The 18,513-nt window shown below is 36.1% G+C and overlaps 1 protein-coding gene across 10 annotated transcripts in view; it reads right to left on the minus strand.

Annotated features, from left to right (window-relative positions):
* Window positions 1-1,245: 1,245 nt before the first annotated feature.
* The window catches only part of LOC120771828, a 180,009-nt gene continuing 162,741 nt past the window's right edge, over window positions 1,246-18,513 (minus strand). For 6 of the 10 annotated variants that reach the window (XM_040100062.1, XM_040100057.1, XM_040100061.1 and 3 more), the window contains 10 exons: window positions 14,503-14,600; window positions 13,426-14,429; window positions 12,786-13,244; window positions 12,180-12,620; window positions 11,698-12,122; window positions 11,477-11,624; window positions 11,201-11,414; window positions 8,971-9,188; window positions 7,439-7,602; window positions 1,246-2,821 (listed from right to left, as the gene is read on the minus strand). In XM_040100062.1, coding sequence (XP_039955996.1) covers window positions 2,075-2,821; window positions 7,439-7,602; window positions 8,971-9,188; window positions 11,201-11,414; window positions 11,477-11,624; window positions 11,698-12,122; window positions 12,180-12,620; window positions 12,786-13,244; window positions 13,426-14,429; window positions 14,503-14,600 — 3,918 coding nt within the window. In that variant the 3' untranslated portion in view covers window positions 1,246-2,074. Of the gene's footprint in view, window positions 2,822-6,947; window positions 7,111-7,438; window positions 7,603-8,970; window positions 9,189-11,200; window positions 11,415-11,476; window positions 11,625-11,697; window positions 12,123-12,179; window positions 12,621-12,785; window positions 13,245-13,425; window positions 14,430-14,502; window positions 14,601-18,513 lie in introns of those variants that run through there. The other 4 variants (XM_040100063.1, XM_040100066.1, XM_040100064.1 and 1 more) reach the window with 4 other exon arrangements.

The following is an 18,513-nucleotide window of genomic DNA, read 5'->3' on the forward strand; positions in this document are numbered from 1 at the left end:
ATGATGTACATACGTATATATCTAAGGAAGCTTAATTTTCATTTATATTCAATATTGTTTGAAATTATAGTTTAGTGCGGAGCAGTGTAAACATATCAAAATAATTAACAAAAAAATAATAATAAAATAAAATAACAAAAAAAGAAAAATACAAGATTAAATTTTCATAAATTTTTTTTTTAGTTAAAATTAAAAAAAATAAATTTTTATTAGAAAAAAAACTGTATTTTTTTGATTAGATAAAACTAAAAATAAGAGAAATGCAAAATTTACTTTTAGAAAAATATTTTTTTTGTTTCAAATTTGTAAAAATTAAAACACAAATAAAAAATTACATTTATATCAAAAGAAAAATATTTAATATTTTTTTATTTTTCTTTAAAAAAAATGTCTAATAAAAGAAATAAAAATAAGAAACAAATATATTTTTTCAGTATTTTAATTTTAACAATTTTATTTTATTATTTCTTTTCATTAAAAAATTATTTTTTCAAACGAAAATTATAATATTTTTGTTTTTTTTTTTGTAAAAAAATATTTTAAGGACGTAATGTAGAGAAAGCGAAAGCAATAGAAAATGATTGAGTAAAAAAATATTTATATACATTTTGAAATTTAAATTTAGTAAGTATGATATTAACTAAAAAAGTTTTATAATTCGTTTTTATAATAAAACCATTGTAACAACAAAAACTTATTAATAAAAAAATAAGAAATAAAAGATAAAATATAAAAGAAAACGTTAATTATCAAAAAAACTTTATTAGAGGATAACATTTTTAATTATTTATTTATTATATAATTATTTTATTACAAATGATTATTGTTTTTTTGTATATAGATATTATTTTAAGTATTAAATGTAGTAAAAGCAAAGAATTTTAATAGTTATTTTACATATTTATTTCTTATTTAGAATTGACAACAATTTTTCAAACATAAAAACATTAGAAACCCTTTACATTTATTTTAAATATACATATATATATATATTTTTTTATTAAAAATTGCTAATTGTTTATTTTCAATATTAAAGTTATTCGATTTTCCAAACTTGCATAAAATTTAGGCACACCCGAACATCATTTGTGACTTAAGCAGTTAAATATTTCGTTTAAGTTTATTTACAAAAACAAACTTTATTTACAAATTCTCTACGTATACATACACTTTAACAGTAATTAATATTTTTACATACATGCTTAAACTTAATTATGTTAATATATATATTTGTTCTTAGCGTTTACATACATTTCGAAAATATTGTTGTATTATTTTATTATTAATATTATTTTTATATTTATTTTTTAATAATGTTTTAAGGAGAGAATGACTACTGACGCTTTTACTTTCTAACACGTAAAAAACTCGCTCACTTTCAGTTACTTTGCTGTTGGTTTTTAAGGTATAAGTGAATATGTGCTTACTGTGGGTATTCACGATGAACAATTTAATAAACAAAAAATACAAAATAAAAAAGCACAGTTATTTCATGCATTTTCTATTTGTTTTCCAGCTGTGCTTTCAATTGATTTTTTTTTTTAATTTTATTTAAGCTCTTAATTAATTTCCTTGTACGCTCAATATGAATACCCTGATAATAATTTTAAATAAATAACTTTCCTTTTATCTTTCTAAAATTGTACTTATTTGCATACTATTCATTGTTTATTTCATAAATAACTCGCTGCTTCCAGGTTTACGCATTTCGCCTGAGGTATTGCTTGTGCTACTTGAATACCCCCAACGCACCGACTACATCGATAGCAATGTACACAAGCGCATGTACAGATATCGATGAACACAACCGTTAACGGTTGGAAATCGCCATAATTATTTGTATTGTTTTGCTCTTGACTAAATTATTTGTGGTTGCAGTGGACTGTTTGCTAGACTGCGCATGCGCGACTCTACAATAAACGCTTTCAAGTTGCAGCGGCAGTCCAACGCTTGGCATTTGGCTTACTATTTAACCCAATCAACTGCTGTGCTGCACATAAATATCTACATTCATACATTTAGCTTTGAAATTACACCGCCAACAACATCCAATCCGCACGCACCACGGCGCACCTCAATTGTTGGGGTCCTTATTGTAGTCCACATACACGCGCACCACTTCGCCCGAGTACTTGCGCTGCGATGGCATGAAGTAGAAGTCGGGTGTGTCGGCGCCGCCGCTCGAACTCATGCGCGGATCTTCGCGTGTACGCGAACCGTCGCGGTAGTGGCGACCGTTGCGCTCGTCGCGCGCTGCATGCGCCGCCGTTGTTGTGGGTCGATGGCCGCGGCGCTCTTGCGTGTAGTAGCCGGATGGCTGCATATTGGCGTGCTGCTGTTGTTGCGCCTGTTGACGCGGCAGCGAGTAAGCGCGCTCGGCGTATGAGCTGCGCGAGTAGCCACGTTCATTGCTGCGTTCGCGTTCGTAACGATCGTAATGACCGTTCTCATTGGCTGCGGACGCGGCGGTGGCGGCGGCGATATTGCCGGTGCTGCGTTGCGCCCGTCCATTGCTGCGGTAGTCGTGCGTGCCGTTCTCGTAGTGATTGCGACTGCGCGAGCGGTGATCACCGTTAGCGCCGTGTCCGTTGGCGCCTTCGTAGTAGAGTTGCGATTTGCTAGTGGGTGAGTGGGACATGGGCAGCGCGGTTTGTGGTTGATTGTTTGAGTTGGAGGCGCGGTGGCGGGACTTCTCTTTGCCCGAGGCGCCAACTGTGGTGGATGTGGTGAGAGTTTTCTCTTCCGTCTCTCCGTAAGGGTCGAAGGCGTAGTTGGTGTTCGAGGCGAACTCCTTCCAGGGCGAGTTTTGTATGAGTTTATCCTGGAAAAGTTTGTTGGAAAAAAGTGTGCATTATTATTTATTGCTATTTTTGTTTGTGTGTGTTGCGCATAAACCAGCCAGCATAATGCGTTTGTTCGTTTAGTTTTCAAATATTTATATTATTTATTTCATTTAGACACTGGACATGTAGAGACGGACACTGACAAACGAGTCACAACGGCTTCGGTTAGAAACGGTTTATATTACATTGCCACAATATGGCAACTATGCGCGAATACAGTTATATTCGTTGCTTTTAAGCGTTTAAATGTATGCGCATACAGACATACATACACACATACAAATATACAAAATTTCGCTATTTACATACATGAGGGTTTATTTACTAAAAATCTTCACCCCAAGTAACCAGTCATACATTTTGATTGATGCTATTTTGTTACATACATACATACGCTTATATAGTATACAGAGAAAACAAGTCCAAGAAAATAATCAGAACAAACGATTTCAAAACTATGTATTCTTCGTTTGCTTTATAGCGCTGAGTGCTCTGTTAACTGTCATGTTTAAGTATCTATTCCGCTTTAGTGGATATCGCAATGTTCTCAGAGTGTTCTGTCTACCTAGAAAATCCATTATAAGAACAGACACGGCGAGGACGATTTAACCTACAAATGAATTTCGAAAAATTTGTAAAACATGAAAAAACGTTAACTTCTCATATATACTACAGTTGTTCGATATCTGCGGTACAGACAAAAAAGGAGTTTAAAATTTCATATCGATATCTCAAGGAGGGACTCGTTTGCGTATATACAGACAGCAGTACATGTCTAAATCGACTCAGCTCGTCAAAGTGATCATTTATATATTTACTTTATAGGGTCTCCGATGTTTCCTTTCGGTGTTACAAACATAGTGACAAACTTAATATACCCTGTTCAGATTACTTTTGACTCTGCACGCTTTAACACGTGTTGCTTCTTCCTTCTGTAACCCATCTGATCTTATGGGTCCTGGAAACAAAGTAGACCCCCTAGGCGGTAATAACCTCCACAGTCAACTTAAATTTCTGCCGAATTGACTATTTCAAGTTCTGAAACAAATAGAAGGCCTACGTCGTCAAATTTGGCGGTTTCGATAGATGGAACAGAACAGTTGGTCAAGTTTGACCAATTTAGCAGAGTTGTGATGGCGGAGTTGTGAGTTGGTGTTTTGTCATAGTGAAAGAGCACCATTTCTACACTTGGTGTTATTTTTCTGCAATTCGGCGTCGAATCAGCCAATTATTTGGCATAGTTGAGCACTCTCCATTTTAATCCTTTATTAATCCATTTAGATCATACCTTGTGATTATTAGAAAACACTGATCAGCACCTTTACGCGCGATAGGTCAGTCCTCCCATCTTCGGAGTAGGTATCCAGTGTTTCGACTGTTACTTGCTCTTGTACCAAATCATTCATATTTTGTCGACGGTCACAAATGACGCAGAAAGTACTTCGACCTTCGTTTGTATAGCTTCAAACACTGTTACAAAGTAAGGTCATGGTTGTGTGGAGTAAGCAAAGGAGGGATCCAACATTCCGACAGTATTCTTATGCCCAACATTTCGTGCAGGATATGATCCAAGTCATCCCTTTTGACTACTATCTCCGATGACGTGCAAATCGCGTTGAAACTCTTTAAACCAATTTTGTATAGTTTGATTAGAAGAGTCATCCAAAAATCTTTGATTTCACTGCGAGATTATTCTTCCAAAAACATGAATCTATAACAATGTACTACTCGATGGTATATTTTTCTTGGATCAGACGATGAGACTATGCACTTAGAACATATAAGCTTCAACTTCAAAAGGATACAGTCTTTTCTGCAGGTCACTCTGGGTTAAATAGATAACTAACCTTTTCGCGAAAACACCACTATTTTGCTGCTTAATTTTACTATTTAGATTTGAAACGTTTATACTTTATGCTTTGTCGAAGTAGGTTGTACCAGTTACAAGTTGTACAAGTTACGGCAAATGAAAGTCAATTTATAGTCGGGTACGTCGGATATTTAAAAGAAATTGTGGGATCGCTAGAGGTTGAGTAACCTTTGTCCCTTAACCTAATAATAGCGATGTATACTACAATTTATAAAAATGTATTACCATCAATATCACTACAAGAATAAAAAGTATTAGTGGCCGACAATGGACAATATCATTAAGGATACGAAAAAGTAGTTTACCTTATGAATAATGTATCGACTATTTGGTGTTATTTACTTGGATATGACTAAAGTAAGAAATCTACAACTAATTTGTTAATGTAGTATAGTTGAATAATGTCAATAGTAGTAAATGCCGATAAAACGGATATAGTACTCTTTACAACATGCAAACCCCCGAAAGTCAAAGGGGTTGAGTTGAAATTTAAGGAGCATACTAAAGTCGTGTGTGTAATTTTAGATTGAAAACTGATTTGGAAACTCCATGTGGAGGAGGGAGTGAAAACGGCCAATCGAATAACATACATGGCTAATCGAAAGCGGTCCAGAATCGACTGTTCAAAAATAACTTGGAGCTGGATATCAGTCGACCCTTCAAGCTTCTGGAATACAGCAGTATCATCCAAGCGGAAGTTTTTCCGATCAGGAAAGCGGTTGAGATAGCTGAAAACGCGGCATCAGCATAAAGCTGATAGATATATACTTCAACAGCCAGGCGGCAATTAAGGCAATAATCCCAAACCGTATTTCATTAGAGAATATCCTAAGAAGCAGAAATACAGAAAATGTAGTGGCTGGCGGAAAGCGACTGCATGTTTACTGGGTTTGAGACCACAAAGAATTTTTGGGAACAGCTGATGAGATTGCCAAAAGTCCCATCCGACTGGCTACCGAACCAGTACAGGAAATACGTAAGTCGTTAAAAATGATACATAATGAAAATTCCGAATTGGCTGACGCACGGATCAGGGCAAGGTAGCATGACCTATTGACAGGTCACAGCTTACTGTCATCACAAGCCAGTCTAATGGGCATAAGTAATGACGATACAAGCAGAATGCGCGAGCATGAGAGATAAGTTTTTTTCTTCTGTCCAGCCATATTTAGAACTGGTTGTAGATATCTAGGAGCTTCGCAGTTCAAGAGACTAGATGAAGTATGAAAATTACCCGTTGACGTCCAGTATGTTGTAGATCTTTGTATGGCATGACAGTTGACTGGATGCTTATAACTGAATCATCAGCATATGGATTGAATGAACACATATGCTTACTTTGACGGTTGGTTTGACAGCTATCCCTCTAGGAAATTTATAGCTCAACAGAAGAAGAACTCTTAGTGTATTAATTAAATTACTTACAAAAATAACATAAGCTTTACAGTAGTCAACAATTATATAGAAATACTTAACTGAGTAAGTAAATATATTTATATATAGGGCTTATATACAGTTAGACATATGTATATAAGGAAGAGTAAATTCAAGTTACTTGAAATGCGTAAACAAAATAGCAAAACACAAAATGCTGACTGGCTTATTGACACTAGACACACACACATACACATACATACATACAAATATTTAAAAATGTCATATGAGAAATTATATGAAGCGGAATGAGATTTTAGTGAAAGTTAATTAAAAAATCGTAGGAAAGAAGAAGAATATTGATGGAGAGGTTAGGAAGTTAATTTTTAACAGAAAAATTTTCAAATGCAAACAAATAAGAATTTTTAAAGCATACCAGAATATTGAAAAATTAAAAATAATTTTACAAAAATTTTGTATAAAAAACAGAGAGGTTAACTGTGAGAAGGATAAATTTTTTTTGAAAAAAGGTTATTTATGAGCAATTAGACAGTTAGGGAAAGTTAGTGCCGTGCGGTTAGAAAAAATGTGGATTTGCTTTTTGAAATACTCTAATTACCAATGCAACGTGTGAGCTTAAAACGGTGGGAATGCATTCACTATAATTGCGCTAGAATTGTAGTCAAATCCTTAAGTGCACGATTAGGCATTCTCTCAATAATACAAGCTGGCTAAAGCAAACTATTTGTCAGGTATTTCGTTTGAGTTCAATTTTACAGCCAAATATAATTTTTTAAACGCAAATATGTATATACATAATATTTATATACTTATGTATATATGTACATAAATGCATGTAGTTTTACAAATTTATTTTAATTTTTGTATTTTATTTTATAGATTTTGATTTGGTGATTTTTAGCGCCTCGCGGCATGAGTTCAGAGTTCGCTAGAAGGTTGGTAGTAGCGCTGGTGCAGCCGTTGCTGGTATATCCGCCATTCGTCGGGTATTACGTAAACAAGCTTTAAATATGTTCATACAATGAAGTCGATATTAATAACGGGTGGGGTAAAATGCTTTGAATTTTAAATATTTTTTCTTTTGTTTTTGTTTATTATGCACAAATGCACTTGTATGCATGTGGTGTTTATATGTATGTAATGCGTTTGGTATCTTGTATTAGGAAAATTTGGTTGGTATACATGAAAATATGTCAGTATGCTGTATGTGCGTTTACACAAAACGAGAGTTTTAACACACTTGGATTGTTTGAAATTTAAAAAATTGACAAAAACTCGAGATTTATACTTAAAATATGCTTAATTATGAACAAATTACACGAGAACTCACCTTTTGTGCTTTGTTTTTGCGCGATGTCTTGCAGATGGTGCAAATCGCTTGTACCAAGGCAATAAACACCAAAGCGGCGATTAGGCCGAGCACTATGTACAAGCGCACTTCGGAGAGCTCAAAGAATGAGAGCAGCGTGTCCTCGCTTTTGTCGGCGACTTTGTCTAAAAGGAAGCAATTAAATATATTATAAAGCCATTCAAATAATTAAATAAAGAATACATTATAAAGACATAAGAAGTGAATTAATTTATTAACTTAAAATCATGAATGTTAAATAATTAGATCATTGCTTTTATCGGCGATTTTGTTTAAAAAATGGAGGAAAACATAATTTAAAGACATAAAAAATTAATAAATTAAATAATTAAAATTAATTAATAATTAATTTTAAAAAAATATACATTAATTAAATGCTTTTGTTGACAAAAAGAATGAAAAAAGTTGTTTAAAGGCATAACATGTTAATTAATTGAGTAATTTTAAATAATTAATTAATTAATTGCTTTCATGGCTATTTTTTCATATGGAAAGTGAAAAAATAGATTCAGATTACATAAAAATTAGTTAGTTAAAGTTAAAGATTTTTTTATTTTTATTTTAATTAAATGATTAATAAAATTAGAAATTTTTTAATTTAAATTTATAAAATTGTTTTTATGTATTTATTTAGAATTTCCGATCTAAAGACATAAAAAGTGAATTAATTGAAAATTTTTTACAAAATTAATTTATTATTTTGATAAAAAAATAATTTTATTAATTAATCTCTTTTGTTGACAAAAAGAATGGAGAGAAGTGTATTATAAAGGCATAACAAGTGAATTAATAAAAACAATTAAAATATTTAATTTTTTAATTTGATTAAATAATTGCTTTCATCGGTGTTTTTTTCAAAACGAAAGTGAAAAATTTACTATAGGCAAATACACAAAAAAATTAATTAATTAACTTTATAATATTTCTTTCAATTTTAATTAAATACAGTAAATTTATTAATTAAATAATTGCTTTCATCGGTGGTTTTTTCAAAACGAAAGTGAAAAATTTACTATAGGCAAATACACAAAAAAATTAATTAATTAACTTTATAATATTTCTTTCAATTTTAATTAAATACAGTAAATTTATTAATTAATTGAATTTCTGTAATTTATTTTAATTAAATTCTAATAAAGGAATCAAAGTAATTTATTTAATAATTTGTAATTTATTTATTAAATTGTAAGAAAAATTTAAATAATTATTTACTAATTTGAGTAATTTATCACTTTTATCGGCTATTTTTTTAAAAAGAAAGTGAAAAATATATTATAGCATCCATAAAATATTAGTAAATTAACAATATAATGTCTTTAAATTAATCGAATATCTTTAAATTATTTGAATTAAATTCCAATGGTTTTTTTTTATAAAATTGCCTTTTTATTTTCTTTTTCCGTTTTTATTTAATCTGTTATGTTCTCTTGCATTTAAATTTCTTCAAACTCAAATTATTAAAATGTCACGTATACGCCCTGTTGACTACTTACATTCTAACGCCTTGAAGTCCAAAAATTGTGGATCTACGGTAAGTGAGCCCACTTTACCGGTGGCAATTTTATCCTGCAACGCCGCTTTTACGATGTCACCGCTTTTAGCAGCTTCGCTATTATCCGCGCCAACGGTGTTTGTTGCCAAAGCATGTCCTTTCTCATAATCGGCTCGATCGAACATCGCCTGCAATTTGGCCACCATTGTTGTGCCTTGTCTGTTTGAGTGAAATTGAAGCAATTCGCATATTAAAAATATTTTAAAATTTGACAACTTTTGATCTAAGATATACATATATTCATTTCAGAAAAAAGGGGAAACCCTTTACAAACAGAAACAAATTTTAATTAATCAACATATCTCGATCTGAAGGCATAAATAACAAGGAAATATAACATTCCCTCGGATAACGCTGAAAAAAAAAACATTCCGAATTATAGCGATAGCTAACCGTACACTGCTGCAAGATAATTTTTCCAGATGAATCAGCATAACAATAATTATCTACTTTGAGAGCGTTATTTTGCTTTTATATGAGCGATATAAATAAATACTTTGGAGACATATCTTCATTTATCAATCTGTTTCAAAGGTCTAATAGTGCTATCTTTACTCAAATCAAAGTAACCAAATTGACTTTTCATCCGGTAAGGGTTGCTTATTCCATCGGAACAAATCATACAGCTTCTTGTGAACAAAGGTACTTAGAAATCTACGAATGAGACAATTAAGCCTTTCATTCTATACTGTTTGATTCCTATATTTTTCGACGATTGATTCCATATTCTTCTTCTTCCCTACAGACGTAGACACCGCTTACGCGGTTATAGCCGAGTTAAAAACAACGCGCCAGTCTTTTCTTCTTCCCCAGCAATAGGTTGAAGAAATCACACGATAGGGAGTCTCCTTATCTGAAACCTCGCTTCGTATCGAACGACTCGGAGAGGTCCTTCCCGATTCTGAAAGAGCCATTAGTGTTGCTCAGTGTCAGCTTACATAGCCGTATTAGCTTTTCGAGGATACCAAGTTCGGACATAGCGACATATAGGCAGTACCTTTTCATGCACCTTGTCTGTTCTTCGCCGCCGTATTTGAATAGCTCGACCAGTAATCCATCGACCCTGCCGCTTTGTTGTTCTTCAGGCAAGTAATTGCTTTTCGAACCTCTTCATAGTCAGGTAATAGAACATCTATTCCATCGTCATCGTTCAACAGGCTGGAGAAGTGTTCCCTCCATAACTTCATTATGCTTTGATAATCAGTCACTAGATCACCACTTTGGGCTCTACAAGAATATGCTCCGGTCTTGAAACCTTCCGTTAATCACCGCATCTTTTCGTAGAATTTTCCAGTATTACCCCTGTCAGCTAGCTTCTCAAGCTAAAGCATTAAGTCTATACCGTTTAATATAACTCCGATCATTCGGCACTAAAAATATTCAAAAGTTTATCTTCCAGAGTAGAGATCAAACTTATTATCATGAAGCTGCATTTTTATGCCTCAAAAGTACATGAGCTTCCGTTTTCCCGCCTTTTTCGGCTTTCTTATCTATTGGAGATGCTGAACACATTCTCCCTAATACAAAATATTTAGATCCAACAGTGCTGTCGTAGGATAAGCCAACACGAAACATAATGGACATCATCTTTGTAACATCTTATTAGCCAGATAACACTGTACTCTAAACATTGTTTCGGATTCTTGCAACTTATTCCTAACAAATTTATACAAGTACATTCCCGATTATTGCAGTTTGTAGTCTTGAATTAAAAATAGTAACCATCTTATGATTGTAGAAAAACTTTTTCAGTCGAAATTCCCACCATTTAACGAATTGGAATGTTTTTGTTTAATTTTGTATTTTTCCTATTTGCACTAAGTTCTTATATTGTGACCGTGACTCATGATCCATTTTGGTCTAATGATAATTAAATAATACTCTCAAAGGACACACCCACCCTGGGGATAGAGAGTGAGTGACAGAAAAAAAAGAGGGAACCGAGTATTCGGACGACTAATACAATGTGACGCCGCTTACAAGTATACCCAATATAATTTATTTAATAAAAAAAAAATTGTGTGATTTTTAAAATAATATTGGCTTCCTATTTGGTGCACTTTTCTAAACCAAATTCAGATATAATAATAATACTTCACTTGCTAAATGCAATACTTTAGGTGGGCCAAAAATCGTATAAACGATTGATTGAAAAGTTAAACATTACTTACTTTTCAAAGCCGACAATCTCCGTCTTATAGTAACCTGGTATACTATTTAGCACACCATTAAAAGAGTCTGAAATAGTAGCGGCCAAGTTATTGAACTCCACTGTACCAGGTTGTGGTGCCTCGAAAGATTCAGCAAGTTTCATGAGTTTCACGCCGACAGCATATACAAGGCGATCAGGAGCTGGTGTTGCTGTGTTCATAATACTCTCCAGTTCTTTGAAAATCAAAAAATAATTTATAAATAATATAATAAGTGATTAAGTTTAGGGAAAATACCTTTGCCGCAGGACTTAATGCAGACACGTGTAGACGAAATGGTCGGCGTACGTTCGTGCTTGGCCATTTTCTTGTTTACAGCATGGAATGCTCCACCGAGCACAGGGAAGAATAAATACAGGCAGTGATCATCGGTGAACGATAAGTCCTGCAATAACGAATAAATAAATATATTTTATATGTAGATTCGAAAAAATTGACTTGACACCCGTCGCGCTTACCTGCTCATCATTGCTAACACGCTTACGATCGAATTCCAAAATAGTCACGCCGTACTCAATGCGCCCGGACGGTGTGCCGATAATATCTTGTCGTACATCCAGTTTTGGGGCACCGTAACCATTAATCCATGTATCCATTAAGAAGGGACGTCCATTGCGATCCACCCAACCGATAATGGCATCGGTTTGCGACATTTTCTCATCATCGCTAAAGCCAATGCCGGTCCAAGTCTTTGTGTTCGAAGTCTCGATGTGCCAACGCATCACATCACCGCGTCCCACCGTTTCCCATTGAGCATAATATTCGCAAGTGTGATTTTCAGGCGAACAATTGCTTGGATATTTCCAATGTCCCATGCAGTCGTTGTCCAACAAATTGGTGGAGGCCTCCGTTACGCCATCAATAGTGGCAGCTTTCTCTTTTTCTATGGTTAACGAAATCAATGCTTAAATTGACAAAGTTAAACAACATTCGCACTCACCGAAGAAATTCAGCTGTGTGACACCACGTTGCATTTTGTGTCCGTGATACTTGAGCTCGTCAGGTTGATAGAAGTCTTTCACGGACGCAGCTTCTGTTTCGATGCCTGAAGCTGGTACGTGCACATATTGACCGGGTTCTTGGCCCTTTGCCCAGATGACATGTGTCAAAGCGTCGTCCAAAGTATGATCTGTTGGCTCTGTGGCTACGAGTTTCTTGCGGAAGATTATTGTGGTTACACCATTTTCTTCAAAACCCGTGCCGAGTGAAAGATCGGATTTGCCACCGTAAAATTCGTCCTTGCGTGGTGTGGAACGATCACGTGTATAGTAATCGCCAACCCTGCTAGCCATGCCGCGTGCCGAGCCAATAACTATATCTGTACAATCCATAGGATTGAAATCGAATTTCGGTGTATATGGATTCAGTCTCAATTTAGGTTCTGCATAAGAAATAGAGAAAAAATGTGAACTAATTTGTGCTTTGTAAAATGTAGGAAAGAACAAATAAAATTATGCACTAGTTTAAAGTGCTTGGTGCGTGAATGGTGCTGGGTGTAGTGGATACAGGAAATTATTATGTAAGTGAGTAGTACGGATATATTTACCACTTTTGGTAATAGCTTGTTTGGTATGTAGTTCCGATTCAGCTGATGGCTCGGGTTTTGGTTCTGGCTCTGATTTCGGTTCCGGTTCTGCGGACGGCTCTGGTTCAGCAGATGGTTCAGGTATTGAGAATGGTGCTGGTTTAGCTGACGGCTCAGGTTCGGCGCTTGGCTCTGGCTCTGATTTTGGTTCCGGTTCTGCTTTTGGCTCTGGTTCTGCGCTAGGTTCCGGCTCTGACTTCGGTTCTGGCTCAGCGCTGGGTTCAGGCTCTGCCTTTGGCTCGGGTTCTGCTTTTGGTTCGGGCTCCGCTTTTGGCTCAGGTTCTGCGCTGGGCTCGGGTTCAGCAGAAGGTTCGGGTTCAGCAGAAGGCTCAGGCTCAGCCGAAGGCTCCGGTTCCGCTTTCGGTTCTGGTGCAGCTGTTGGTTCGGGTTCAGATTTTGGTACGTTTTCAGTGCTCGTTTCTAATATGTTATTAGTATGGCAAAGGGAGTAAAATATTTTGGAAGTATTTGAAGTGCGATTAATACGAGTGACAAGTGTTTAAATAAATACAGATATTAGTGTTATATACTAGTTTACACATGTGAGGTGTGCTGCTATTTTATTATATTTATAATTAAATATACTATACTTTTTACATACCTGGAGCTTGACGTCGTCTGCGCCCTGCTGAGGAACTCACGCGATATGACACACTTGTCGCAACCGATGTAACGCCCTCCATACTCTGTAGTTGATCATCCTCATGCTTAGCCACGCGTTTGGATTTCGTGGATGCAGCTGGCTCTGGTTCGGCGCTTGGCTCCGGTTCAGCAGTAGGTTCCGGTGCCGGTTCCGCGACAGGTTCGGGTTCAGATTTTGGTTCTGGCGTCGACGTAGGCTCAGGTTCCGCTGATGGCTCTGGTTCTGCTTTAGGTTCAGGTTCCGCTGACGGTTCTGGTTCGGCAGATGGTTCAGGCTCCGCTTTCGGTTCCGGTTCTGCTGATGGCTCTGGTTCTGCTTTGGGTTCGGGTTCAGCGCTCGGTTCGGGTTCTGGTTCAGCACTTGGTTCGCTTGCGGTCAACGTGGTTTTCAAATCTCCAATGTCACGTATGAGCGGGAAATTTTTGCACTCGGCGTTAAGTGAATTGGGACGCCAACCCAAACCTACCCAAGAAGTGCCATTTACTTTGAGTACAACCTCAATTTCCTTATGCTCTTCTAACAAACGCCAATACATTTGATAATCTGGCGATAATTGTTTCATTGAATAGGCCGACATATCTAAATCAGTAGTCCTAAAGGGTGATTTCTTATTACAGCCGATGCCATGCCAACCAAAATTACAATAACACTGTTTACGTGGCAGCGATGTACCGGCAAGATCGATACATTTGCCTTGATTACCACAGTCCTGATTGCTGGTGCACTCATCTTTGTATTGACACTGCGGGCCATAAAAGTTCTTGTCACATTTACAACGTGAAGGGAAATATTTGCCATTGCCCGAACAAGTCTCACGAAAGTCTTTGCGATTCTTTATATCAACATCGGCGCAAGACCAAAAACGATAACCATCCGACCATTCATCAGCTTGACGCAATAGGCGCAGTGTGCAGTTCAAGCACTCAAAATCTTTGGGTATGCTCACCTGAAAGGACTGGGCCCTATGTGCAGGTGGATACAATTAAATATAAAGTTAATATAAATAGCTGAGTTTGATGTTCTTGAAGTACTTACGTAACGTCGGTGCGCACGAATTCGCCACCATTGACGTGCGGTGTTAGGTCCAGCACTGGGCGGTCGAGTGCGTCGAGTAATTGCAGCCGGAAGCCGCCCTAAAATTATAAGAGAATGTAAAGTTGTTTTAGTAATGAAAATTTAATGTTTGATAAATTAAAATATCCAAGCAAAGATGCCAACTAAAATATTTTTATACCCAAACACAGTAGCTTACTAAAGAGTATAATAATTTCTGACTTTAAATGTACGTAGTGTGTGACATAAACAACATAATTATTCGATATATTTAAATATTTTATATAGTATATTGGTATAATAACAATTAAAATAAGTTAGTTTCGTCTCATTCGTCATATCTACAAACCAAAATGTTCAGTAATATCGACTGTTCACGACTAATTTAATGCGACTAGCGAGAGATGATACCTATAGTGGGATACATATCGATAATATCTTAAGTATGTTGCCATTTATATTTTGAGATTCGAGAACAAAAACAAATATTAATCATCCAAAATCGGTTTACAGTTTTTCAAAATATCCTCAAATAAGATCTATAAATTTTCGCATGCGTTTGAACCAACTGTCGAATCACTTTTGTCACTCTGATTGCGATATCTCCAAAACATGCTTTTTGAACACATCAACAATCTCTTCAAATGTCGGAAAACGTTGACCTCTTAGTTTATTTTTAAGAACGGGAATAGAAAAAAACATTCGGTGCCAAATCAGGATTATGCGATGGGTGACTCATCAAATTGATGTTTTGAGTGCTCAAAAATGCAGTTTTTTCAGGCGGTGTGTGAAAGCTTGCATTGTCGTGTAAAGACGGACTTCGGCAGTTGGTTTTCGGAATTTCTTGAAAGGCAACTGCCAAACAGATGATTGTATAACACTCAGATTATATTGCTCTGTGTGGTTTCAGTGTTATGGTTGCGATATGGCCAATATTTCCAAAAAACAGGCAACCATTTGCTTGGAAGCTTCTTCGTTGCCTGCTGCCATTGATAAACCTTGAGGTTGGAGCTTCATCCTCAAAAATTTAATCAAGTTCATCTATGCGCTCTTGATGAGCTAATACACGTCGAAAGTTTAAAAAAGTAATCGTCCGAAAATGTTCCAGATCAAATTCCATTTTTTGGTCGAGGAGAATATTTTAAGTTACTGTAAAAAAGTTACTCAAAAATATGTCAAACTTTACGGTAAAATTTTGAGTTATATAAAAGGCAACCGACGTATTTCATTGCGTAACGTTGCGTAGAGAACAGAAAAACTTTGAATACCATAAATACCGTATCTGTATATACAAGGTGCGTTCCAAATTTAACGGAACTTAAAAAAAAAAACAAGAACAAATTGTTTTTTTTTGGTAAAAGCAATTTATTTTATTCAAGATAGTCTCCTTCTGCTTCAATACAGCTTTTTGCACGGTCCAAAAGCATGTCGAACGAGTGTTTTAGCTCGTTGGCCGGTATGGCCGCGAGTATGCCGGTGAAAGCCTTTTGAATGGCCTCTACGTCTTCATAACGCTTTCCTTTCATGGGAAAATGCATTTTTCTGAAAAGGAAGTAGTCGCACGTGCCATATCAGGTAAATACGGGGAGTGGTTAATGGTTAAAATGTGATTTTTGGTCAAATAATCGATCACAATGATGTCCTTTGAATGTTGGATTCTGAGCAGTTTTTGGTCGTCAGTCAATTTGTGTGGAACAAACCGTGCAAACACCTTTCTTAAGCCCAAATGTTCAGTTAAAATGCGATAAATTGATGTTTTGGAGATGTTCAATTCCATTTTCAATTTCAATTCAAGTGATTTCGGCTGATTTTTGATGAATTCACGCACAGTTTCGATGGAATTTCCGGTGATCACGGATTTTGATTGGCCCACATGTTGATCGTCATTTATGTCCTCTTTGACCACTTTGAATACGTTGAAACCACTCGTGCACTCTGCTGCGGGATAGGCAATCATCGCCATAAACTTGTTTCATCAATTGAAACGTTTTGGTAAAAGTGTTACCATTATAAAACAAAACAAAATGTTGGCTCTTTGTTTGAAGCTCATTTTCGCACCGATAACACAAACATACTGACACTTAAAACACAATAACTTCACTTCCAATCAATGAAATGTTATGAAATTCTCACTGGACAATCGATAAAGATAGCAGATTCAAACGTACCAGTCGACATATAGATGGCGCCACCAGGGGGAACACACCTTGTATAGCGGGTTTTGCAATAAGAGCGCGACAAAAGTTTTTTTATAATAAAACAAAAACGGTTTGAGATATGAATGAAATTCTCTATTCCTGTGAAAGAACATTCGATGCCATTATGTATGGAACTCGATTTCTTTTGCATGGCCACCACGGGTATGCTGGCACAAGTCCAGACGCTGAACCCAATTTTCGACGATTTTCAGGCATAAATCGGCCGATACTGCTACAATTTCACGTTCGATATTCGTACGAAGTTCATCAACCTGCGCTGGCTTGTTGGCGTAGACCATAGACTTGACGTAGCCCCTCAGGAAATAGTCTAACGGCGTTAAATCGCACAACCGCGGCGGCCAATTGTCTGGGCCATTTCGTGAGATAACACGTTCACCAAACTTGGTTTTCAATAAATCGATTGTGACATTCGCCGTGTGGCTTATGGCCACATATTGTCCAAGTTCATATCTTTTAATTCGGTCCAAAAATATTCGGTTATCATTGCCGGTATTGATCATCGCAGAAGAAGTGTGGCATTAGTATGATTTTTTCGGGATGCAATGGTGACGCATGGAGTACGTGTGGATTTCTGCCTAACCAATAACGCATATTTTTTTATTTGCGAAGCCATTAAGCCTGAAATGAGCTTCATCGCTGAAAATGATTTTTCGATGAAAATCCGGATCATTTTCAAGTTCTTGGTAAGCCTAATTCACAAACATACGACGATTCTGGTAGTCAAGTGGTTTCAGTTCTTGCATCAATTTGGTCTTATAAGGATGTAGTCTAAAAGCTTTTCTCAAAATAAGCCACAATGACGTCACAGAGATGCCCAACGCTTGAGAACGACGTGTGAGAGACTGATTTGTGTCTTGCTCCATTGATGCGCTAGCGGTAGCAATATTCTCGCTACGGGCACTTCTTTGTCTTACTGGCACGGGAACATTTTGTACTGTGCCTGTGGATTCAAATTCAAGATGCTGCTCATTTGTCGCAGTTGCTCATATTGTACGACTATTACGTATAGCTGCCATAAACGCCCAAAATCAAATTCTTGTAAGTTTATTATTTGAATAGATATCTTAACGAAGTTTCACATCGTTTATTCTTCCAGCCAACGGCACAAGCTCTGAACGAATTATTCAGTTCCAACCACTATGGTATATACAAGGTGGCGCCCGGCTACTCCGGGGTCTGCCACGCCTGGCAGCATCTCGTGTTGTGCCAGTCTCTTCGAGGCGAGCGGCTAAACGTCGCAGTGTTTCACCAGTAGGCGTCGGACGGCCAGGAAAGTAGCGTACCATTGTTTATTTACGTGTATTTCGCATGGGTTTACTACACAAATGTCGAGACAGAACTGACATTAGAGGTCAATTGCAAAATTTATAGCATCTTCTGATAGGAGGATTACTTTTGCGCCACCGATCAAAATCAAGTTCTTGGAAACCTTTTTATTTGTGAAGGGTATTATATGCGATGTAACCGAAATTAACGCTTTTCATGTATTAATGGAAATAATTTCGAAGGAATTTTCATGTAAAAATTTTAGAGGGTTGCCACCTATTTGGAACATGTTTTTTTGTCCCGCATGTAGCAAAAACTCTTAAAAACCGCTTAAAATATTAAACTAATTTTCAATTAAGTCATAATTATTTTTTTTCCTTAATAATATACTACAACCCCGTTCCGCTCCAACTTAGCTCTGCCTTACTTGTATGTACTTCGTTTACTCATTCTTCAGTATTTTTAAATTGCTGCGCTGCAAAAGTGCAACCATCTCCCAGATAAAAGT

Source organism: Bactrocera tryoni, chromosome 3 (genome assembly GCF_016617805.1).
Source record: "Bactrocera tryoni isolate S06 chromosome 3, CSIRO_BtryS06_freeze2, whole genome shotgun sequence".
NCBI classification, from domain to species: Eukaryota; Metazoa; Arthropoda; class Insecta; order Diptera; family Tephritidae; genus Bactrocera; species Bactrocera tryoni.